We start from the raw sequence: 27,830 nt of genomic DNA on the forward strand, positions 1-27,830 counted from the left end.
CTCTATGAAAAAATGTAATGATTATGTTATTTATTATTTAACTGAAAATAAATGGTTAGAAAAATACATGATCAACAAACATAAAATGCATTCATTCTTTGAGACTATTCTTAATTTAAATTTTATTCACAACAAAACACCAAAATTAATATTTAATAAATTTTATTTGAAAAAATAAACTGTAATAAAATGACAGATTCCTAAACAAAACACTGCTATCTAAAGAAAAATTGCAGAATATAACAAATTAAAATAAAAGATTTTTAAATCTAAAATGGCCAAAAAATTTTCAATGAAATATTAATAATCAATTTTAAGATTCTTCTTAATCAATTGAAAAAACCTTAAAATTTCACATTCATAAAGGGTTTAATGGCATTTGGCACTTTTTGTGAGTGGATTTTTCATGCAGGCAGCATTTTTCTACTGGCTTATTCATATTTAAAAATAAAATCAAAAAAAATTTATATGAAAAATAAAATTAAAATTGATTAAAAAAATTAACCACAATAAAATGCAATAATTAAACTTCTATAAAGTTATACTTTTTAAAGTAGTACCAAATTAAGGGGCTAATAACTTTATAATTTTGTCCCAACTTATAAAAATCTAAATTTAAAGAATTATAAAAGCAATAACTTTCAGTGTAGTTTTCAGAATTTTTGGTTAAATTATTCAAAAATTTAACAAATTAAAAGTATTTTTCAAAATCAACATACCACAAATATTACTTAAAATTTTTGTTAATTTTTTTGTTATAAGGGAGATATATTTTACATTCATAATTGAAAATTTAAAATTCTTGTTGCTTCTCTCCATCCAGTTTCTAGTGCTCCTTGTACTGTAGAAAAGGATCTTTCACTGCTAGCCTCTCCTGCAAATAATATAACCTAGAAAAACAGATACATCAAATAAATTTGTGTAACTATTTAAACGGTAAAAAGAGAAAATAAAATAAGTAATGAAGAACTATAAATTGCAAATTATCATTTGGGATTATTTAACTTAGATACATGTTATATTAATGTCACTATAAGTTTTTTTTTTAGAAATCTATTAAAGTACCTACTACTTTCAAATTATTCATGTACTGGGTGATATTTAAGCATGGAAACAACTTTATACTGGATATCTGAGAAGTATTTGGAGGCAGAAACAAATGGGGTTATAAGTTTTCTATGAGGATAATGATGTTTATTGCTCTGCTAATTACTGCAGTTGACAGACTAAAGATATAACTTTGGATTAGAATAAAAGAATTTGGCTTGTAGTGGGATGATGCCACAGATAATTATAATGATGTTCATTTGGTTTACTATGCATGGTTTATAAGTGGCTATAAGATTGTAGAAGACCTTTACTTTTGTAAAAGTACAATTGCTAGTACAAAGACTTGTTTAAGATCCTTGATACTTTTATATCTGAAAACATTTTGGAATGGACTAAGTGCATTGGTGTCTCTACTGATTGATGGTGCTCATTCTATTTCCAGCTGTTTTGAAGAATTGCAGGCTTTTATTCAAAGGAAATCTCCTGAGCATTATGGACCCACTGCATTATTTACATGGAAGCACTAAAGTCAATTCAGCCATTGAAAGCAAGCCTTTTCAAAAAATATGTGGAGGATATGGGATCCAAACCCATACCTTTGTTTGTATTATAGTACTTCTTGATGGCTTTCTCATGGTAACATATCTTTAAACTGTAACAAGAAATTTATATTTTTCTTAAAGAAGAGGAATACAAGTATATCAATGTGTGAATAAGGATTTTTTGATACAACTATTGTATTTATGTGACATCTCTGAAAAGCTGAATACTCTGACTCTCTTCCTACAGAGAAGCAACAAGCATCTTTTAAAGTCGATTGAGAAATATTAGATTTTATAAAAAAAAAGACTAAAGCTATAGAAAATAAAAATTAATGAAGAAAAAGGCAGGAAATGTTACCCTTTGTTGTAACACTTTTTGACTTCAAATGGGGTCATTACTCTTGAAGTGAGAAATCCATTTTGAAGGACACTTATCACAGTATATCACCTGCTTTGAGAAATTTCTTCAAAATGATTTGATAGAGTTGCATGGATTCAAGATCAATTTAATGTCATGGTTACATCTGAATTAATAGCTGCAAAAGTAGAGAATCTGAGTTGTCATGTGATAATACATTGAAAACAAAATTTAGCAGGAAGTAATTAACTGAATTTTAGATAACAGTAAAAGATAAATATTCATTCCTCAGTGGTAAAGCTCAGAGAATTTTAATTCCATTTGCAATTTCTTATTGTACAGTTACTGTGATAAAATCTAAATATCATGTGAAAATCAATATGAAGAATGAAATGGGGGTAGCTGTGTCCAGTTTAATTCCACATTTTCAGAAAATGTATAATGATCAACAGGCTCATCCATTCAACTAATTATTATAATTAGTTGAATTTCCTCAACAACTTTTTTTTGTGATCTAAAATATGTTTTACTTATTTTTATTCAACCCTTGGAAAAATTTATTAGCTATTTCACAAAGTGTACTTGCTGGAATTTGATGTAGAGTAAGAAAATTCAGCAAGGGCGGCGAGAATCAAAAGGGAATGTCCTGCTTTTGTTGATCCTGCTCATAAGATCTTTTGATGCTTAAAATAATAAGAAAATTTCCAGTCTAAAATTTACATTAAAAAAATATTATTAAACTTACAATATCTCAGAAACTCATGCTCCTTTTTTTATTCATAAGAATTGCTTTTTTTTTACTCAATCATTAATTTTTTTTTAAAATGAGTACATGTTTTTAACATTATTATTAAGAAAGTCTAATATCATTCTAGATTACAATTAATTATATAAAAATAGTATTCATTCATTCATTTTTCTCATTTTGTTGGTGTTAATTTCCCTATTTTTTATGTTGAAATTCTTCTCCAGGTAAATTGGTAAGCTATCTGTACTACTCAGGTATCAGTTATCGGTACTCAGGTACTACTCAATTTCTTCCTCACTATTAACCTGCTTTTCTTCTTCTGATTACTTCTTTCACATTACTTATACTGTGGAACCACATGTGATCCTAATATGTTCTCTCAAAGACCTTAAGATACAGAGCATTCTTGATGTCTGTAGGAGATAACTGTGGATCACATCAGGGACTCACTTTCCTGCGCAACGGTTGCATAATAAATATTATGGCCAAAGTGCTAGTTGAGTAATGCCTAACCCCTCAATAATCAATGTACTGTAAATATACGTTAATCAAACAGCTGAATCTTTACTTTCATTTCTCAGATTTAATATTATTAAATTTAGTAATATTTCTTTGTTAATTTTAACATTTTTTAACTCATATTATATATTTTCGAAGCTGAAGGTTTTGAGGTTCAAATCCTAGTAAAATATAGTTTTGCTTTTATGTGGATTTGAATACTAGGCACTGGACACCAGTGTTCTTTGGTTGTAGGGATTTAATTAACCACACATCTCAGGAATGTATCGGCTGAGTCTGTACAAGGCTATACCTCATATACATGTCATATGTATCTTCCTTATTTCATTGGTCTGTGAAGGGGGAGGTTGCTTATTGTTCACTAGTTGTTTGGACGAGGCCTACAGCAAAGGCAATAAGCTGAGTTATTAAATCACTGATACAAATATCTACTGAGGCATTTACATCGGTGGCATCCCAAAGAGGCCAGGCTTATGACTATGAGATGTAAAAAGACAGAGGGCGATGGACAACTCCTGTTAAAGTCCAACAGGACAATGAATAGGGGGGGGGGGTGCGACCGGAAGCGTCACAAGGCAAGTGTCTTCTCCTACAGGGTTGGGATGTTCACTAGTTGTACAGATTGCTATGTACACATTAGGAAAGAAATAAAAAAATATTATATATTTCAAGTGTGCAATAATTCATTATATAGTCTTATGAAAAGCAATAATATTAACATAAAAACATGATCAGCAAGGTAATATTATACCTACAACATATTTGGTTAAATGCATAATATTGTATCCTTTGTAAGACACCTCATCCTTTGTAAGAATGTTAATACCTCATGAAAAGATCCATTATATTATTCCAAACAGCAAATCTCTTGTTATGTCATTTTTAATTAATTACCAAACCATTTAAAAATACTTCTCACCAATTTATTTCAAATACATCAAAGATTTTTTTTGCAGAAATAATAATACTCTATAGATGAATTTTTAAATAATACTAATTAATAAAATTAAAAAACCATAAATTTTCTGCATGTTCAACATGTAGACAAATATGTGCTAAAATAATTTCTATTAGCATTTTTTGCAATGATTTATTATGCACTTTTTTAACATTTAGAATCTTAATAATTATTAAAATAAAATGAAAAAAATTTTTCCTGTGAATACATCTACATTACTATAAAATTGAATTATATGATCACTAAAACACACATTCACCTATTACTGATTTATTATTTTTACCGGATTTGTTTGGTTGAACAAAAGAGGTTCAGCAAGAACATTAGCCGCAGAATACCCCAAGCGATCACTCTTTATTGAGCGAAAACTATATGATCCATGAACAAAAGGATTACTTGCCCAGGCTGATCTAAATAAAAATAAAAATACTTATGTCTGTAAAGAATAACAACAAGTAAATCTAATAGTTATTTATAAAATAACAAAAAAAAACTTAATAACTTAGATATTAAAATAATTCCTTAATTCATTAACTCATTAACTAATACAGTGTGACAGGTCAGAGTTTTTTCATTCTTAATGAAGTTAAAAAGCGTGTTTTGATTGATACTGCAGTGCAGATGTAATAAAAATAGTTATGAATATGAATAAATAAATAATTATACTATTAGAATTTAAAATTCTAATTAGGACATACCAGTTTTGAAGTAAGAAAAATATTTATTGTAAAAATTGAATTAATAGTTATCTTGTAACATTTTTTTTGAAGAAGGAAGCTTGGATACATTGCTAAGATATTTCAGTTAAGAGAGTTGCTGGGCACTCCTGAAGAAACTAATAATCATACCAGCTTTGCATCTCTAATACCTGCCACAGCTTTCCTAAATAGGTTAAAAATTTACATATTATTTACTTTCACACTGCTTGAAAGGTAATACCCAAAAGATATGAAAGTGCTTCAATCCAAGGATGATGGACTCTATAGTCTGTAGTCTGGATGACAGACTGTATAGGATTTCAACCACATTCCTCATTGTACACATATCCCTACAGAATAGTCCAAAACCAGTAATGATGAAAGCTGTCAATAATTTTGCTTAACTTAGGTTAATGTATTCTTTTCTCTAATGATAAATGAGATACCTAGTCAGCCACCTTTCCATTTAATGAATAAAAATTTAATTTTCTTATTTTATATTTATTTACTATGTAAATTACAATTTTGTACTTTACTATTTAACATTTGTACTATTTATATTATAACACTGTAATTCAAATTTGTAATTTACTATTGTAATTATATTATAACATATGTATTTTACTATTATGTACTTAAATATTTGTAATTTTTATGTGGAATTGTGTAAATGAATTGAACTAAATTTAAAAATATTATTAACTAGAGCTTATTTTTTATATACTTGTTTACTAATGAGTAATAACAAAAATATATAAGCAGTCGTCATAATGTATTTTTTTTTTTTTTTTTTTTTTAAATTTAATCACCTATCACCTCAAACATCTATATATAAGAAAGAAGTTGATGTTATTTTGAGGGTATACAATACCCTCTCTTTCTATGTATCTGTAACCTAAAATGTTAAAAATTTAAAACTCAAAACATTTTAATTTTTTTTAGATTTAAAAAAGTGGAGAGGGTTGGTTTATTTGTGCAGAGAAGGGATGTGAGGGAAGTTTTCAATTTGTTTATACTACAACTTCATTAATAGTCTTTAAAAGTGATCCAGTAAATATTTAACTAAAATGTACCTGGCATAACAGCGTAATATTTTATGTTATGCATTGATCCTATAGGTATCCCTCCATTTTGTCTGATCCTTTGGATTTTTTTTGTGTAAGATTACAGAAAATACATTGTATTTTTTATTCTTTTGAAAATATTTTTAAAAAGTCCATTAAAGACCACCAAAATGCACCTATCTAGAAGTAGTCATCTTTGGCTAATAGGTAACCTCTCACCCAATGTATGATTTTTCATAAAAATTTTGTTAGCATTCCTGTGACCATATACATGAGAACATATACTACAAAATTTTTGTCTACTTCTTTTTTGAATTTCTGTACTCATGAATCTCAAAACATTGAAAATTGCAAAAAAAAGATCTAAAATTTTCACCCACTTTCCTTTATAACTGATTTAGTTTTACCTCCAATACTTTTATAATATGTACTACAATACTTTTACCTTTATATTATAATATCCAGAAATAGCATGAGGTCAATCTACTCCTTCCCAATCAAATCAAGCAGTACATTATAATGACTTCAAGAATGACAATAGAAACTTCTCAAATGCAAACACACACATGAATTAAAAATAGGTGTTTTGTAACTGATATCAAGCATAATAGAAATAAAAATAAAGTTAGAAAAATAGAAGTTCTGAAAAAAAAAAATTATTTTATATATGAAAATTTATAAATTTATTAAATAACAGATTGTGCCACTTCTGGTCATCACTATGTTTTAAATGTAAATAAGCTTTTATCTACTGATGATTCATTCCAGCATATAAAGAAAGTAAGTTAAAAGTCTATTTTAAAAAATTGTTACACTTTTAATCTAAAATAAATTATGAGTTGGATACTGAAATCAAAAAATTCAAATTTTATCAAAAAGATTTCCAAACGTGTATGAAAAGGAATTGTACTAACTTTCCCTGAATGATTACTTTACATTAATTGCTACATCTGGTTTAAATAAAAAAAAAAACAAAAAAAAACTAAAATTGCATACTTGTAATTTTCAAGGATAAGAGAAACATTTTTCTGAAAGTTTGTGTACTACTAACGCACTACATTTTTTTGCTTAGAAGGTTTTTTCTAGACCACCAAAATAAAAAATAAAAAATTTTCAGAAATTCTCACACTCTCTCAGAATGTTTGAACAATATTTTAACATGATAAATATCATGATACTCGTACCTATTGACTGAATTTGAATAAAATTGATTCATTCAGTCCGAAGATACTTAGCAAAAATTAGTGTCATAAATAAATTCATTTGTTCATAAATACATACATCCATCCAGAAAAATATTTGTTTTTTGTCTTATTGACTCCTTAGGGTTTGAAATGTTGAAATTTGTCAAAAATTTAGTATATACACTTTTATGTGTGATAATTTATTTCTTCAAACATCATATCACAATACTGTAAATTATGATAAAAGATGAATGAATGACTTGTTTGCATTAACTAAAACCTACCATGTCAAATAAAAAATATTAGAAATGTAAAATATTTCCCCTACTTTGACTGTTCCTTAATCATTGTTTTATTAAATACAGTTAATATTGATAAAACACAAATAATATTTTTGCATAATCCTTTAATTTCTGTAGGATGTAGCCATACCAGTAGTAGGTATCTGTTATAAAACTCAGACCAAACTATCTAGAATATGACCTTCAGAGTTGTAAAATAAAGTCACCATGAAAATTAATGAAATACTAAAATGTTTTTTTTCTTTTTTTTAACCAATAGCTGATCTATATGCTACTCGTAAACTTTGGAAATTTGATTTGAAATTTTATTTGATTTAAGAAGACTGGGTCCTACCTTTACTACTATTCAGCTTAAAAGGCTCTTTGTATCCTCCCATCTTTTTGACTCTTTTAACCCAGTTCCATGTCCTTAGATGATGCAAAATCTGCCAGTTAAAATAAATCTTTACCAATAAAGAATTTTTACTATAAATAAAAACAATTACTGTTCTTATAATGTGAGACATTTTGAATTCCAGGAATAGCCTACTAGATTCACTAAATAGAAATAATCTATTTGTCTAAGTAGTTTTTAAACTATTCCTAAGCATATCATGTCAAGTGAGCAAACTAAATTACCTCTCTTTGATTCAACTTTTGTAATCTAAAAAAAAAATTTATTCAGATTTTTACTATGTTCTTCAGGTGGGCTGGATTCTCCATTGTTTATCTACTCCACAGATATCCATGGTTGACCTGTAGTTTTAGTTATTATTTGTCAATTCTTCAGGCTAGTATAGGTTCAGAAAATAATGACATCTTATAAGTCAACGTTATTCTTCCTGTAAAAAGAAATCTTGTGGAAAACGTTTTTTAGATTCATGAAAACAACGACTGAATCATTAAAAAAAAATGTTGTGAATTCAATTAAATATATAAGGATATAAAATGAAAATTACAAACTTCCAAAAAGAACGATTGTACCTTACATTTGTCATACATAATATTTGCTAATTTATATTATCCTTACAATTTCTAATACTCTTTAAATAAATTTAGTGTTCTTACACAAATTATTATTTAACAGTAAACATAATACTTGCCTTGTAACATTTATAGGTTTTGATATAGAATACTGATCACCAAGAAACCAGTTGAAAAGTTCTATAATAGCACCAGTAAGTTCATCATCAGACAATGTTTCCATTAATTGAGCAGCGTCACCAGTTAACCAGCCTTCTAATAGTCTCGGTTGATTTTCAACAAAATGAATATAAGGTATCTCAGTAGTCCATCCACCCTGTAATCATTTTGTAATTTAACAGTTTTTAATAAATAAATTATAAAAAAGAATAATTCTTTATAGAAGATTAGTTATTATAACATTCAGTAGACTCTAACTTGTGCTGTAGTATAAATTATGTACTGATGGATGAGTAATTAAATTAAGTGGCAAATTTTTATAATGAGCAAGAAAAACCTCATCTACTGAATAATACATAGAATTTGAAGGGGGAAAATAGATAACTACTTAATGAGTATAACTAATTGTTGATGGCAGTCATAACAGTTTTCCTGTTGAAAGAATTTCCTAAGCAGAAAATATATTGCTGAAAAATCATTAACTAAATCTTAAAGTTTAAAGTGTGCTCTTTAAAATCACTTTATATTTTTATACTTTCTTATTGTTTTGCAAAAACAAAAATAATTCTGAAAAAATTAATTTTCACAGTTGGAGAAAACAATTTTACTGATGAACCATTTACCAATCAACCACTTTCCAATCAACATTTACCATCAACCATTTGCCAATCTGGTTCCTAATTAAAAAATACTTTCACACCTAGATGATGAAGTGATCAAAAAAATATGCCAACAATTTGGCATACTTTTGTGTGGTGTGGGTATTATTTGTGCATATGAAAAAAACCAAGCAATAGGTCAAACTACAAACTTTGGATCTTGATTTAGTATGTGTTTTACTGTTAATATTTTTTACATTATTAAACAACATTAATGCAATACATTATATTAAATATCATGTTACTATTACTAGAACTAAATTATTATCCAAATAAAAAATTATTAAATTAAAGTTACAGTTAAATTACAGTTAAATTATTATCCATCTATATAAAAAAGATAAAATTGCCCAGAATCATGAGTCAGCAGAACATATATTATTATTACCAGATGCAGAGAATGAATCAGTTATTTGGACCACCTGTGCTTATGGCCAAGGAGAATTTCTTTTCAGAAATAAATATTTGTGACATCACTATACCAGATCTGAATATGTCGTTATGAGCTCCATGGCTCACTATTAAAAATATCATTACACAACCATTTTTTGGAAAAAGCTGTTATAAATCTTTGATTTGAATGTTATTTTCTGTTCTTCCTTCCACTGTCAATTAGATAATCCTAGTGGAAAAATAAAATATTGTGAAAATTTCTATTATATCTTAATTTTCATTAAGAACAAACTACAATAATTTAAAAGATTTTGTTCCAAAATTATGTGTTTTAGAAATAAGGTTTAATTATCTGAGAATCTAGATTCTGGATATTTTGTGTTCTTATTATTCTAACATCCAACTGAATAGCTATCATTTATTTTATATATAAAGTAAATAGAGCATATGTGGTTTTATATATATGGTAAATAGAGCATAGTAATAGAGAATATGATAAATAGAACAGAATGGCCAACATAAAGCACCCATTCTTCAAATGATGCAGCAATGTTATGATAAGACTGAAAAGATAATGCGATGGTCTGGCCCTTACTGTACTTGCAATGATATGCATATTGAACTATTGGTCCAGTTTTCATATAGGTAGGTTTTTACACCAAACAGCAATGCAACATTCTCAGATTAATAGGCTAAAACAAATGCAGGCGTGTGAAGCACAATGGAATGTTGGATACTAATTAATGAAATCTGCTAGTGTCTAGAAAATATTTTTTTTAAATTCAAGTTACTGGGCTGTAGGTTGAGTTTGTTACAGTCTTGTAAAAAAGACTAATACTTCTAAGTATTAGCAATCTTAGCAAAAACAAAAAAAAAATAATAATTCTGATTACTAATTAAAATTATATTGAATTAAATAACTTACATATTTTGATTCATTTTTGAATTTTTGTATGTCCTCATTGGTCCAAAGGAAACACAACAAGTACTCATAATCCAATGGCCACCAACGCGTTTCAAACTGAATATACATTTTATTCAAAAGACCAAATCCAAGAGACTTGAAAAAAAAAGGTATCAGATTTAATTGAATGTAGAAAACTACAACAAAAATTATAAATTATTACTGAATCAACCCACCACATACAAAACTTTAATAAATACAAAAAAAAACATACACATCACCTCCTAACCAAGCCAAATCCAACAAAATGAATTCTGTATAAGCTGATGATTACACAACAATTGGAATCTCTCAAGCTTTAACCCTTTAAGAAATTAGAAAAAGCAGAAAAGAGAAAATCACCTTTACAAATTTCCACTACATGTAAAGCAGAACAGCAAACACGATGCCATGAATAATCTTGTCACAGCTCACTCATCCAATTACTCAAATTCCTTCCACTCTTAGTTTCTTAGAATCCATGAACAGTTTGCTGTATTGTAGCAGCATATTGTTTTTGCAAAAAAATATTTTCAATACTAAATTAAAATATATGTGTAAAAATATATCATCATCCACCATCAAATTAATTTATTTCTGTTATTTGGGAAGTTCCTTCTTACTTGAATTTCTAACACGTATGCATTAAGTTATACGGTTTATCATCAGTAATGTTTTCAAATTGCATACATCACACCAAGTTTAAAGTAATTTATAAAAATAGATTTAAAATGTTTAGTTTTTAAGCTAAGGTAACATTGCTTTTATTTTCAGTTTAGTGCCATCAGCCTAATTAAGTTAATTTCAATAGCATATATGTTTATAAGTTTTCATGGAAGCCAGTGCAAACTTGCTTCCACTGAGTTATAAAAGAGTACAGAACAAACAAGCAGTGAAATTGTGTTTTAAGGGAAGAAAAAGTTTTGGGAGTGCCTGATGTAATTAGTAATGCAAATGTTTTTTTTTTCTTTTTTTTAATAAGTTGTATTAATATAATGATCCATAAATATTAAATGTAGATCACAGATGCAACATAATACTGAAAGTACCTATCTTCAGAGCAGATGATTGAAGACATTTAGTGACTGATGACCCAGAGTTGATGCCAATTATAAAAGAAAAACCTAGTTAAAACATTTAAACTCTGCTAATCTACATTACAATCATAACCTCTCAGTCTCATAAACATCAGTTAAATAATATTATTCTTACCTCAATGGCAGTTAATTTATTATCAGGTAATGGAGGGTTAAACATTGTTTTAGATGAAAACTTTAGCACACCTAAAGAGACTGTAACAATAACATGATCAGCAAAATAACGAGAACCATCTTCACATGTGATTTCAACTTCATTTCCTGTCCAGTTTATTGTTTGAACAACTTTATTGAATTTTGTTTTTTGTTCAACTGGTAGCTGTTTACCTTCATATTTGCCCTGTAAATCATATAATATTACCATTCAAAATCTGTTTCTATACATGAAAAACAAGAATTTTATTAATATATAATTAATATAAAATAAAGTTACTTGGAAAAGAAAGAGGATTTCATGAAGTCAGACTTATTTTCAAATTGTTTTAAAGCAACTGCAGCTTACAAGTTTTATAAATATATATAGAGATAATTTAATTTTTTATAGACTATTTATTTAATTCTTTATTTGCAGTTGTTCTTAATATTTTCTGTTTCTATGAGTTGATAGTAGTACATGACCACCTCCTGAATGTAAAAACTCCTCCTAGTATCTGTATACAATTATTTTAACGGTTTTCATTGTTATAGTAAAATTATCAAAGATTTGTTAAATTATTAAACTTAATGTAATTTAGTAAAGTAAATGTAAGTAAAAAATAATGATTAGTTATTTAGTAAATTATTGAAAGTTAAACTTTTAACTTTAAATGATTTTAACCTGCTTCTTATAATCTAATTATTTAGTATACTCTTTATTATACTAGTAAAAGCAGCAAGAGTAAAATTAAGAAATATGTGAGAAAAAACAATTTAAAATATTATATAAAGACAGTGTTTGTTTGTTTGTTTGTTTGTTTGTCAGAATGTCACAGAACACGTCAATTGATCTCAAAAATTCCTTCACTGTTTAAACCAAACAGAACATGGTACTTCAAAGTGTCGTAGGACATTTGGGAATTACGTCAACCATATGCTCCTCCGCTAATTATGTTCCAATGATGCCTCTTTATGATAGTATTACTAATAATATATAAAAAAACATAAGGTATGATTAAAAAAAAAAAAAAACAATTTAATTTACATCCACAAAACACTGATCAGATTTTAAGGATTCAGGAACAGATAAATATTTGGTAACAAATGTAAATCATGTAATCCCCATCACACTTATATGAAGGCATTAGAATCTTCATATAAAAACTAGGTATTGTGCTATGTCAGGTACTATCAAGTTAGTACCTGAAAGTACTTAAGGAACCTAAATTACGTAGGTAAGGCTAGATACCTAATGTTCCTTAGTCCCATCAAAAAAAGAAGTAAATTTTGAGTTATTCAAAAATTTTTTTAAAAACACATTAACATTCAAATTTACAAAAATATTATCCATCAAGGATATTTAAAATTTGATACTCAGGTCGTTTTATTCCTTTCACAATAAAAAATCTTCTCTTCCAACAAAATTCTGTTAAAACAAGCCAACTTGCTCACTAGTTTGTATCAATTCTCTCATTTAACTTTTCCCCCATAAAATAACATTAAAAATACCAGTTCTGTAGAACAGTGATGAGAGACAGAAGTAGTAGGTATCTGACAAGTAAGACTTTGAAAGAAACATAGTTTGAAAAACTATCTAATGAAAATATTGTTAGCTTCATTAAATCAATCCCCCCCCCCAAAAAAAAAATTAACTGAGAAGGGAATCATGTATGAAATTGATGAAGAACAGCTGAGAGAGGAAAAGTAGAAGGAAACCAAAAAGAAGACGTCAAGGGATGTTTTGAAGAACATTTTAGGGTTTTCTCATTTTAGAAAATGACTGGTAACAGTGAGGAATCAAGATGAGCTAAAGAGCATTAATAAGGAAATCAATGTACACCCAGGATAATATCCAGGAGAATAAGAATATAAGGCATTTTCATTGTTATGTAAAATTTATTATTTTTTTACCTATAGGTTTCCAACTAATTTGCGAGGAAATGTTTGGAATATCAGAATGACATCATATTATTCACAATATTAGATAATACAACAATCCAACACTAAATAATGATAGCAACAAAAATTGAAAAATCTTTTAAATATGCTCTATGTAGATCATGTAATTTGGCATTAAGAATATCTTCTACTTAAGATAAATGAAAAAAAATGTGGCCACTCTACAAATGAAAATAAAAATTATCAAAATTTATCCTTAAATAAAAATAAAGACTAAATTCATTAAAAAAATAACAAGTAAATGAGTATAGATCCAAGTAAGAATTTCATCTTTTTTTGGAGGAAGTTAAATTTTTCAGTAAACTTTTTATATAACATAATGAGAAAAGTTAATATAGCTAAAATGTTTGTTAGTGTGTTTCAAAAGTACATTTATAACCTTAAATAATTGTCAAAATATATAGACTTATAGAGTCCAAATGTATACATTCAGATTTGCTGTTCATTCATACTAACTGTTAATATATTTATAAAGGAATGATAACCAGTTTTCCATGCCACAGTTAAACTTCCATTGCGCGTAAGATATTGCGCAGATCCCCAGGACCCTTCTTCATTTAAATTACGAATTGCATCATCAGCACTCTTACACTTTTTGGTAAAATCCGCTACTGCTTCTGCTGTGTACTCATCAACATTTTTATTCTTTATTAATTCATTAAACCTGCAATTTAAAATATTTTTAAAATAATAATATTAATTCTTACTAATTTAGTTTATAATTTACATAAATTTCCATGTTTTTAAAGATAATTTTATTATTTTTTACTCAACTATGCCAAAAGCAGAGTGGTGTTTAGGAGGTACGTTTGTTTATTTCTGCTCCTTTAAGTATTGAAGAGTCCACTAATTTATAGGCTTAAGAAAATTTGTTTCATTTGCATTAGTAACACTATACAGTGATTTTAAAAAGAAAATGGTGGGTAGTAAATATCTTTTTTCAAAAGAAAAGAACTAAAAATCATTTGAGGCTCATGAAGTAGAACGTGACTAAAAAGTGGATTTAGAAAATTACAATTAACTCACTCATCACCAATTCTATTAATGAATCTATAGTTAGAAAGCAGGCAGTTGATGTAGTTATTCACAAGCCGGTCTGTAGAAAAATTAAGAAAAAAATTTTGATAAAATGATTACATTAAATTTATTTAAGAGGTGGTGAAACCAAAAGAATTAAAAACTTGGCTTCTGTTTTTTCTAACAAAGGAAGCTATTGCTAAAAAATTGTATTAAGGAAATGAAAAGGTGTTCAAACTGATCTCTGGAAAAGTCCTCACAGAATTACTCATCACTTTTATAATTTAAACAGTGTAAAGCTGTAATGCTGAGACCAAAACTGTTGGAAGATAGTAAGGTACAACTTAAAACAGTAAGGTATCTTAGATAGTAAGGTACAACTTAAAACAGTAAGGTATCTTAGATAGTAAGGTACAACTAGGAATACCTTCTACAAGGATTTGACAGGTATGCAAGTTAGCAAATAGGTTGCTAATCTTGCTCCAGTTGAGAAAAACCACTGAAATTTGTCATCAATATTTACACTCCTACAATAGTCGCACTAATACATTTAGAATTTAAAGAGTGCTTTTAAAAGAGTTAAAAGGATTGTTGTTTTTTTTTTTTTTTACCTCAATATATTTCTTATACCTTTGTAAACGAAGTTTATACATTAAACATATGTATGAACATGTGGAAGCATTTTCCACTTAAGTTAAGTTTCTTCAGTATTAACTTAGCTTTTTCAGGTGTAATTTAACCTCTGTTAATGTTAATAGACAGGAGATAGATTTAATCATTTTTTTCCTTAAAATAAAGTGTACTGAGGTTAATTTTTAGAACTTTTCACGATTAAAGATTGTAATTTTAGTTTTGACATTTCCTCTGATATCTTAATCCTATCGTAACACTGGTGGAGGAACAACATACTAGATCTGAGAAGATCTTCTGAAGTACATATTTTGTGTAAATAAATAATCTTCTGAATCTATCTATATATATATATATATATATATATATGTAATATACCTTCTGAACAATGTAGATGAGACTGGTATGTTCACCTATAGTGCTATAATCTTCGGGATGCTGGATGTTCTCATATTAAAATAAAATTTAAAAAAATTTAATTGATTAATCAAGTTTTTGAAATTTAAAATGAAGACCCTCAGTTTTTAACTGATTTTAATCTCTTTAAATCAGCAAAATGACTTCAAAGGATTATTTATTTTATAAAAGTAATTATTCCTTTTTATTAAAATACCTACTTCTTACTTTTTACTAGCTTGGTGACTTACTTTTTATTAAAATAATATTCCTTGAAAAAATTTTTTTATTTTACTTACTTGTTGTTAAAATAATGTTCCGTTGAACAATTACACAACATCATGTCATTGTCATTGTTAAAAAGCCCATAGGATTCCTCAAATAGCCAACTGCTAACAACTGATATGTTTATTTTAGAATCTGAATGTTTAAGAAAGCTTGGCGTATCCCAGTTCTGAACATACAAAAAGTTGTATGGTTCAGCAATCTTGTACACAGGATTATCACCTTGTCCATGAACCCATTGGGCTCCATATTCTATTAGAAAATCACCTGAAATCAAGATATTATTTCTTACCTAAAAATTTTTGAACAAGAATAATTTTGCAATTTATTGTACATTATATTTAAATATTATTAGTAAAACAAAATTGTTTAATTCTTTAATAAATACAAAATTAAGTAAAACAAAAATAATTAATTCGTTTATGTCTGGTTCCATTAAGTTCTTACATAATAAGTATTTTTTCTTTAATAATTTGTCTTTACATCATAAAAATAAACAGCATAATTTGTGCTATTATACAGTCACCCAGTTGTATCCCTAAAATATTCATTAAGATGGGTACCACTAACAATACTACTGGTAGTGAAGTATCCTTAGGAAGAAAACATTCAGTATTTTAGAAGGGATCGATTCAGTATTTTTTTAATTTTAATGAATAAATGAACTGTAATAATTTATTATGATATCAGTTTACAAAATCTGATGCTTATTATAACTGCACTAAACATGAAAGAATCTATATGTTATAGAATGCATTGAACTTGCTCTTGCTACTACCACATCCCTAAAATAGATAATACATATTACCATTTACAATATGATAATGATTAACCTCCACTTTATATTAACAGATGTGCCAGAATGTCCTTCATAGTCGTGTGACTTATAATAAAATGATTTTTATTTTTCATCTTTTATGACCGCATAGGATCACTTTAGTCAGATCATTATCCAAGTCTCCTCAAAGAAGCTGTTCATGTTCCGATCTCTGTGCCCTTTCTGGTGTTGAAAATGTTTGCTTGTGAGTGCTACCTTGCAAGTATGAAGTGAGTGTTTTTTATCCTTGATTTCTTCATTTAATTTTATCTTGTCTGTGATTCTTCTGATGTAAGGCCAAAATGATTTATAATAACATTCTATAATTTTATTAAAAGAGTCATGATTTTCTAAAGAGTTTGTTTTTTGACCTCTTATAATCTCTTTGGCCCTTCATCACTTAAAATTATTTTAATAAATCCTATGTAACATAATCTTTTGTATAACTGAACTTTTTTCTGTACAATTGTGTATGAAAGTGGTGGATCATTGGAAGGTATTAGGGTACCATTCAAGCTCTCATCCACCTATGAGTATATTAGTTTCTTAACTAAAAATTAAATAATTTTATAATATATTAGCCAAATAATTTATGATATGATAATATTATATCTAATAAAAATTACCAAATGGTGCTGTGTACACTCGACCACCTAGACGATTTGAAGCTTCCAAAATTGCTATATCAGAAACATTGTTACTCAATAAGCGAGTTGCTGCCGCTACCCCTGATATACCACCACCAACAATAATTACTTTATATTTCTCTCTGCAAAAATAAACAAAATATAACATCAGTAAATACTGTAAAGTAACAGAGTGTTATTGCTCACTCTTTATAAATACTATAAAAGAAATACCACTGTGAAATAAATAATGAAAAAAGCACGAGGCTAAATTTTGAAATGATCTATTGTAGGTAATAATACAAAAACAAAATTATTCACTAGTGAAGTAAAAAAAAAGTTATCACCTTGTGTGAGGTTTGGATTACTATTTACTGCTAATTCTAATCAATTTAAATCTAATAGCCAATAAATTTGAAAAGATTTTTTTGAAACAGAAACACCAAAAGTGAATTTTATACGTTTTTATGCACTGAATCTGAAAATGAAGTCAGTTTTTCTTCATCATTCATTACATCTTTTATATAGCCTTTGGAAACTGCTAAGTAATATGAAATTCTGTAAGTATAACACATTACAAATAAATTTTGTAATGTGTTATATATTTCTAAACTCATATTCTAATTTGCTTATTAAGTAAAAAAATCTTGTAGAATATAACAGATAAAACACCTAAAATTTTTGATAATTTGAATCTGTGAACTATTAAATTTCTTCCTTTCTTGTACAGTATGGTCCTCTCTTAGTAGAAACCAACAGTAGTTACTCATGAAAATGCTGCCCCATTTGCAATATACGCTGATAGAAGCATTCTTTGTATTTTTTTTCCTGTTTAGCCTCCGGGAAACACTGTCAGCTATTACTTCAGAGGATGAATGAGGATGATATGTATGAGTGTAAGTGAAGGTGTCTTGTGTCTAAGTGTCTTGTACAGTCTCAGGTCAACCATTTCTGAAATGTGTGGTTAACTGAAACCTAACCACCAATGAACATTGGTATCCACGATCTAGTATTCAACTCCATGTAAAAGTAACTGCCTTTACTAGAATTTGAACATTGGAACTCTCGACTTTGAAATCAGCTGATTTGCAAAGACATGTTCACCACTAGACCAAACCAGTGGTTAGAAGCACTAGACCTGCTCATCAAAAACAGCACCCAAATTTGGTGGGAAAGTGTCAAGATGGGAATGCAAAAAAAACTATTTTTAATAACATCAAAAAGATTAAATTTTTTCAGTTCAATAAATGATTTTATATTAAAAGACCACTAATTACTTCATTGTTATTTCCAAGAACACCTTGAACTACATCCTTAAATGACTTTTAGCTAATTGTTTTGAGCTAGCTCAATGTTATTCAATTTTATATCAAAATTTGGATCATTAAGAATAAAATTTGAGATATAATGAATATTTTTTCATTCAGCTTTACTTAACTTATTTAACATTTGTCTTAAATATTTAAATCTTTTTCCTTCTTTATTCAGTGCTTTGACAAAATTCTTCATCAACCCCAGTTTTAATTTAAAGGTAGCAAAATAATATGACTAAAGGAAAGCACATAATGTTTTTTCTCAAGAGTAAAAGTGTCTCTTTTGGGCCACTCTTTAATCACACAATGTTCACCTATTTCTCAACTGTCCCATAAGCATAAAAAACACCTGCATTTTGTAAGGCCACATTGCAAACTGAGGAGAAAACCACATTGAGGTTGCCACAGATACATCATAAATGAGCATGTAATTGACTGCTTTCAAAATTAATGACTTACTTTCATATGTTTCTTTCATTCCAATATCATGCATGACTGCTACAAGATTCTTGTTTGAATTGTGCAATAGCACTGCTTTAAGTATGTTTTTGACAAATCAATGGATAACCACCAATCATTAGCATAATAAACAATAACCAGATAAGACATAAAAAACCTTTTATCACAACAGGAATACAGCAGATCTTTCATAGTGTCTTTAAAATATGAAATATTGGTATCTTTAGGCAATAATTTCCACTACTTCTTTAAGCATGAACATAAAAGTTCTGCTTACTGTTTTCATAAATTCAACATGCATACTAGATTGTTAAGTCTCACTTATGAAATGAGATGTGATTTTTCTGGTATTAAATCATCATACTTTCAAAATAATCCTCTTCAGAATCTGAAATCTCCTGCTAAAAAACTAGGATTGTCAAAATAGGAAAATTTTCTCAATGAGCAATTGGTTTCATAGCTGATAGAACATTTGGGTACACAATTTTACTTTTACTTTTTGAAGAAAAACAAGTGGCATTTGTTAAACAGAAGGGTATACCATAGGAATAACAAAAGGCAAATGCTACTTCTTTCCCTTGTAACCATTGTATGAGCTTAACATAACACCCAATAGAAGTTACATATTGACCATTGTACATCTTGACCTCCCAGTTAACAACCAAAATAAAGCTCAAACAGTTTTCATCATTTTGGAAACTGGCCTACACTGACTCTTTGTAATGAGCTCACCACAAACATAAAAAAAATTTTTGAGAATTTTTACATGATTGTATTTGCCAGCTCATTATGTAAATATTAGCCGATATATAAAATATAAAAAAAACAATTTTCACTTTTGATTAATCTATGAAATTAGACTGAAATTGATTAAGTTGAAAAACTAACTGACAATAAGTAATTATTTAACTTGCACAATTTAGCACATACTACCACATACAAGTTAAACCACTGCAGTTTATTTATATTTATATTTATAACCACTGCTGTAATTAGTTGCACTGAGAGATTGGGTGTTTTGAATAGAGAGATTATTCTCAGATGACTCAATTAAATTTTGGTAGGGATAATGTCATATATTTGATGTAGCTTTTATTTATTCTGCAAATAGTCACTCTCTAAGTTATATCAGGTATGTTTATAACTGATATGACTTAATATAGGTACGAGCTATGACATAGTCATGATAACAACTGTGACCTTCTTACATAACAGACATGATTATCTTTATATTATGACAACCAGTTGTAAAAATTTACATTTTAATGATCTGAAATTGAAGAATAGTTTTTCCTGCAGATAGTTGAATGAGGGAAAGTGCTGGAAAAGAGAAAGCAGACAAATTGTTGATAACATTGAATTTCATTTATTTATGTATAAAGAAAAGGTATCCTTATATCAGTGGTAATAACAATCTCGCAGTGAGCTCCTTTTGTAGGCCTTTAACACTCCTGCTAGTTATTGGAAAGGTTTTTGAGAAAGTTTTATATCTTTGAATTAGTGATAGGTTGAATTCTAGAATGTTCTTGATGGATAATTAGTATGGTTTTCGCCCAGGCAGCGACACAGAAGATGCTATTCTTAAGGTTATGAACATTGATTTTTCTAGTGAGTCTGGGTATGTCTTAGGTATCTTTTTGAACATATCAAGAGCTTGTAATAATTTGTGTTAGCCCCCCATTTCAGCTGCAGAAGCGCGATTGTACGTAGAATAAGCAAAATGTGTTAAATAGTTATTTCAGCAATCGTGACATCATTCTTCAAGACAGCATCGCAGAAGTAGGAAAGACACTATTATCTAAAGGGTTGTCTGCAGGGTAGTGTTTTAAAACCCCTACTCTGGGTGGTTAAATTCAATTCTTTGATGCAGTTGAGGTTACCCAGTGGATACCACATTGTTGATTTTATGGAAGATCGATCGTTTTTTGATTGTTAAAAGAAATTCCAAAAATGATACCGAGTTCAGGGCAGCCCAGGCTTGGAAGATATCTCCAGTTGTGGAGTTTGCAACATAAGATGATGTTTAGCCCAGAGAAAACAACGATGATGTTGCTGTTAAGGGCAAACTAGCTGTTACACGATGACTTCATCTATCAATGACAGGTCATCCAATTAGGTACAGGACAGGTCACCTGCTCAAAGTATCCTAGGTGTTATCCTTAAGAGACTCTTCAATTCAAGGAGCACTTTCAATATACTGCCAAAAGGCTTGTGGTACTTTATTTAGTGTTCGAAGAGCAGTTCACCCCCAATTAGAGGCTTAATTTTAGAACCATTCGTGTTCTAAACAACGATGTTTGTGAAGCCATAATGTTTGCTGCAGCTGTCTGGGCTTATCGTTGATGTACAAATGTTAAAGGAACATTTTGTTATGAGCCCAGCATCTTCTATTGCTATCTGTGATTAGTGCCTATATGACTATTTCTCGAGACAGTCCTTTTTATTTCTGGTAAGCCCATTGATATCCTTGCCACTAAGTACCAATTACATTATTATGCTAAAAAGGTAGACCAACTAACCTCTGTGCACATAAAAAATAGATGACCAAGGTTTCTTTTTTGGCAGGTCAGGTGTACTGAATTATTCGATGACCATTACACAGAAGATATTTTTCCTGATGTGAGAAGTGTTCAAGTTGCTAGTTGATTTCCCCCAATCGGCATATTACACAGATTTATCCGGACCTGGTGACTTTACAGATAGGTTGGCCAGATTTGGTTTGACTCATTCAGGGTTGTGTGGGAAATACAGAGCCATTGATGATGTGTGCCATGTCTTGCAAGTATCAATTCTGGTTTTGATCTGCATATTAATTGGAATGCCAAAAGGGGATGGAACATAGTTGCTGGCTTCCTGAGGTTCTTTGCCCTGGTTTGATGCTGTTATGGATGTATAGATAGAGTAGTAATCTGGATAGCTAGGGGTCTGGCTGGGTTCTTACTTTAAAAAGATAGGCATTTTGGCATCTAGACTTGGTTAGCTGAGATATTTGCTGTCAGGATGAGAATGGATGTGTTGAGAACTCTGTGGTGTAGGAGGATGTAGACATTGACCTCACTCCCAAAAGTATACTAGAACTGAGAGAGATAGGGTATGTTTTCATTAGAAGTTTATCAAATGTATGAATTTGTTCTTGTTTTTTGAGGAAATTGAGCAGAATTTGAGAAGATTGAATTGTAGAACAAAATTGTTGTTGTTGAGATCAAAACTTGTTTTGTTAGTATAAGAATAGTGTTTTTTTTGTGTTTAAAAGGCTCATCAAATAGTGATTTGAGTCCATAGTCTAACTGAAGTTAGACATAGGAATAGTTTTTGTGTGAAACCTTCGGTGTAAGAGGAAGGTGCGGGGATTGCAGTTCCACGAATCAGTTAATTTGATAGTTAAGCAAAGTTATAGTAGGTGTTCGAGGTTGAAAGAAGCCATACAAAGGTGATAAATAGTTGTGTAAATACACCGATGGAAATGTCTGCTGAGGCCAAACTGATGACTAAGATGTGTTATCAGGTTTAGAGGATCTAAAAGATGACCTCCAGTAAAGCCATCAGGGCTATGAAAGGAGTGGGTAGTGTAGCAATGGAAATTGTCACATGATAGGTGTCTTCCTCTGTGGGGTCAGAATGTGTCAAAATGACATAATAGGGATCTTTAAACTAAGACAATTCAGAAACAGTGATGTTATAGAACATTTTTGATTTCATTTTCTGTTTTCCCATAAAAAACATACTTTATAAACATTAACAGTAGCATTATTAAGTTACTGACTACTTGGCTCAAAAACCATCTATGTTATCCATCCAAATCCAATCTACTCCAGGCATTGTTTAACTTCAGTAATATATGGAGACCAGCATATTTTAACATGTATTTATTATTTATTCACATCCTTAGGAGACAGTTACTATATATATATATATATATATCAGTCAGGTTTACAAATTAAAGTATAAGATTAAAAGGTTAGGTTTCCTTACTCTTTTAGCATGAATGTTTATAATAAGATATATTGGTTTTCCTATGACTGATTACCTACACAAGGCCAATGGGTATCTTTTCATAATATAACATGAAGGATGGTATATGTCATAAAGTGATTGTAAAGCTACATCAGGTGCTTTCATACCTATCAGTAATAGGTTTATTAGAAGTTGATGTTATTTTCATATGCTGTGAAATTTTTTATTTGTGCAGTCAAGTTAAAACGGCTGACATAAGCATGTACTCAAATAAATATTATATGCTAGGGTTTGGGTGTACATGTAGAAATGCAAATGAAAATTATTAAGATATAACAGGCAGATTTGTTCAGATTTTTGTAAGGAAGCTCCATCAATAGTAACAGTCTGAAATGGAAAAAAATACACCGAATAATCTTCAATTTGAAACAATTTGGATGTCATTTCATTCAGTTGAATAGCTCTGATATTGCTGAGAAATTCTGTTCACAATCTATTTTTAAGACAACCAGGAAAAAGTCTTCAGAGCTAAATATTACCCATTCCACAGTTCACAAAATAATTAAAAAATATCTTGGGTTTAAACCCTTTTAGCCTAGTTGTTTTCTTATCAAGACTTGGTTTAAGGGAAACTTTGTTGCAAAACTCTTCTAAGGTATTATCCCAGTGTTCAATCATGGAAACCAGTTTTTTCTATAATGAGTATGACATTTAGCTGAGTAAGAGATCTTGTATGTTTGTGTAAAGAAAATCCCACTTTATGAGGAAATCACAGATCCCCATTACACATAACAACATGGACAGTAATATTTGACAAGAGACTCATTTTTGAAGGGCGGTAGATTGGTAGATATTCCAAAATTCAGTGGCTTCCTATTAGACTAGACTTGACATCTCCTTTTGGCATAATTATAGAAAAATATCTCCTATTTGTGACTAAGGAATGTTGATGAGCAGAAAACTGATGTCATAGGCTGTTTTTACAACCTTGATCCTTCAATATGGAAGAGAACATCAAAACTGATTGCAAACAATGGAGGAGTACATAAAGATGTAACTTACAGTAAATTTTATGTGCAAGAATATTAAATAACTAATGACAAACAATTCACGGGTTTTTTTTTCATTACATGGAAAGGAACTTTGTTGTTACAGTGTAATCATGAATAGACTGCAGTAACAAAATAAATCATAAAATTTCTACCACTTTCTTGACATGTTAATTATGCTGTCTGGTCTAATTAAATACATAGTTTTGAGGTCCCAAAATGTAGCAATATTTAAATCATGGTTAAAAATTGTACATATTATAAAGTTTAAAAATGCATCTCCAAAGAAATTGAAAGTATAAAATATTTATCTTAATTTTTTTTCCAATAAGTGCATAATCTAGTTAGTAATTGAACACTTACTAGTAATAAAACATTTCAAATCGTGTCCAAGAATGAAATCATACAAATCTTAAAAATATTAGTTATTTTATTAGTGTTACAAACATATGTTGAATTGAAAACTTATGTTTATTTTTGTATACAAAAAAATTTTAAATAATTTATATATGAGTGATAAAACATTTGCTTTTTAATTAAGTATTCTTTTTGCTTATATTGGATAATTTACAATTTCGAATGCACCTTCATGTTAAACTTTCTTTCCAATATAAATATGGTTTTCCAAACTTTTATTTGCAGGATTCAGGTATATTGTACAAATAATATCTAAGAATAGTTATTTCAATTTTTCCTAAATTTTTATTTTCCAGCTATGAGATATTAACTTCATCACAGTGCTAGGAGAAAACATTTTTACTTCCTCAAAAATCACTTTATATTATTCTTTTCCTCGATCTAAAAATACATAAATATAAAAAACCAGTGAGTTTTATAGGAAACTAGCAGACCCGGCAATGCTTCGCTACTGCTAGATTTGAGTATATATAAACATTAAGAAAATGGACATTATGAAACTTCACAAATTTAACCTTTCTTTTTTTCCCTTTTTCAAATTTTCCCTTATTCCATATTACCCTTTTTTTGATTTTTCCCTATTTCCCCACACGTAAATCGGTCCAGTAGTTTTTTAGTCTATAGCAGACACACATATAAACATTACCTTTTATTTTTATATATTGAAGCAGAAAGTCTGAATATTTAGTTGTTTTTTTTTGTAAATATCTTGACACTGATGCCACCTAACCATTTTCTTTTCACATAACTAATATATATTCTTAATATGAGCCAAATCAGACCATAAATGCAATTTTCCCAAATACCTTGACCCCAGCAGGTCCATTTTTTGCATAAGTGTTTCTTTACATGTAGCAACACATATTCTGAATATGAGCCAAATCAGAACATAAATACAATTTTTCAAAATATCTCAACTCCAGCATCACCTAATGGGTACAAACTAACTCGGAAACCTTCATGGGCACGTGCACAATAACTCACCAAGTTTCATCGCAATTAGATAAATAGTATAGGAACGCATATGGCACAAACAAACATTCATTTTTATATATATTGTAACAAGACCTGTACAGTGAGCCTGAGTGACAGATTCCTACCAATTATTATGAAAGTAGTAGAAATGTAATGGGAGGAATCCAGAAACTACTAGGTACAGGTCCGTTTAACAATTGTCTTTTGTTATACTGCCTGCTGGCACACAATGAACACCTATGAGATGAGATCAGGTTTGGAATTCATGGGAACAAAAGCCTTGGTCTTTGTTCTCACACTTCGAGTTGGGTCTGGTCTGGAAGGTAGAGGCTAAAAGTATAAATAGAATACCAAAGAAGTATAAATGAAAGACCAGCTACAAAGGAGTACAGGCGAATCAGCCTAGCGAGACGTTACATCAGTCTCGCAAAGGCAGTTCTGCAAGGAGTCCAGCAAGGTCATTCTGCGAGAGTATTCTGAGGACAGTAAGGAAGCAAATTTCCAGAGTGAATTAAGTTCAATACGATTAAGGTGATGCCACAGGAAATTCCAGTAAACAAGAAATATTATCGAAGAGTTACAGTAAAACTATAAGTGAAAGAAATAATGTAGTAAATCTCATTCATATACCTAGTTTTTACTGTGGTAGTAGTACTGGTATTTGCAAGTGAACTTTTGTTAATAGGTCTGAATTCTAGTTTTCTGTTTATCTACTTGGAATAAATTCAGAACGTTTTTTTTATTTTAAACTCTGCCATAATGACAATTTGATGTATAATATTATGATTGTATCTTTGTTGATAGGTTGTGTATTATGGTCTCTTCTTATCATGTTTACTGTTTTGAGTATATTATGTATAAATTGTTTGATTTGTGGCTATTGACATGTAATATTATTATAGTTTTCTATTATTATCCTGATAATTATTGTGGTTGTAATTACTAAAATTAATATTTGTGTTCATTAATTGTTTTATTGTCACTTATTATTATCAATACTTATGTATCTTGCAACTAACATTTTAAACCAATAAACTAAAATTATATAAACATTCTAAGTTATATTCAAAATTCAGCAATATTATCAGTTTTCAGTGTTTATACTTTTATTCCCTTGAACATCATAGTACAGTGTTTAAAATAAGATTACAATATAATAGTAGTGATGCTCAATTGAACAATTCTGTAATAATAATAATAATAATAATAGGAATGCTTAGCTTAAGTCAAACCCAATCCCTTGGTTCCATGTTCATTAGAAAATCAATACCAGCAGGACAATAATTCAAGATTGGAGTAGCTGATTGATCCAAATTGGCCAAGAGACCAAACTACTTACACGTAAAAACATCCACTTCAATCCTCTCTGAAGTCAAGAAATCCAGTAAGATGGATGTAAGTTTAGATCCTTTAGCAGATTACAACAGGCACAACCACCTGGAGAACCAAGTGGATAAACAAGAACAACCTGCAAACATACTAGCCCCAAAATGAAAAGAATGTTGGTCCCTTGGAAATCAAAATTAATAAAGACAGAACAAGCTAAATGTAACTTCACTTAAAAAACTGGAGGTCATCAGTGACTCATCATGTGTTTATAGAGGTGGAGATAATGCATGGTAGAATAGTGCCCCTTATATAATTTTCCTGGTGAGTGAAAACCACATTCTTTTGATTTGGTTCGGCTATTCACCTAGGAAATGGATCTTTTTAATTTTTTTTAACTTGACAATGGAGAAGTCCCCATTTATTAGTGTGATGTGTTGTGCAAATGAATTTATACACTATTTGAAGTTGATAATATCTAAACCTAAAGTGTATAGATACAAAAAATTACCAATAATCAGTATGCATTTAACATATGCAATATATGTAACAAATCTTGATTAAATATGTCTAACTACACATACCTGTTGGATTCATTTTCGACATTACCATACACAGTAATTGTAAAAAATAATATCACAAGTAGAAAATGCAAAGATAGTATTCTTTTCATGATGTTAAGAAATTTTGATTATTAATTTTATTGTGTATAATAAATTACAAAAATGTGAATGCTCTATGTTTCATACCTTTTGTTGCACTGATACAACTAAAAGTAATATTTAATTTGAAATTCAATAGGAGAGAACATTTTGAAGTAAAATTTACCCCCCCT

The 27,830-nt window shown here is 29.1% G+C and overlaps 1 protein-coding gene across 1 annotated transcript; it reads right to left on the reverse strand.

The window, feature by feature from the left end:
* LOC142325391 (peroxisomal N(1)-acetyl-spermine/spermidine oxidase-like) lies at positions 1–27,830 on the reverse strand. Its single transcript, XM_075367112.1, has 9 exons — positions 27,580–27,830; positions 17,503–17,645; positions 16,074–16,326; positions 14,188–14,395; positions 11,753–11,977; positions 10,523–10,657; positions 8,506–8,702; positions 4,459–4,585; positions 1–890 (listed from the first exon to the last, which is right to left on the reverse strand). The coding sequence occupies exons 1-9, from the start codon at positions 27,666–27,668 to the stop codon at positions 780–782; spliced, it is 1,488 nt and encodes a 495-aa protein (XP_075223227.1). The 5' UTR covers positions 27,669–27,830; the 3' UTR covers positions 1–779.

Source organism: Lycorma delicatula, chromosome 5, assembly GCF_047948215.1.
Source record: "Lycorma delicatula isolate Av1 chromosome 5, ASM4794821v1, whole genome shotgun sequence".
Classification (NCBI taxonomy): domain Eukaryota; kingdom Metazoa; phylum Arthropoda; class Insecta; order Hemiptera; family Fulgoridae; genus Lycorma; species Lycorma delicatula.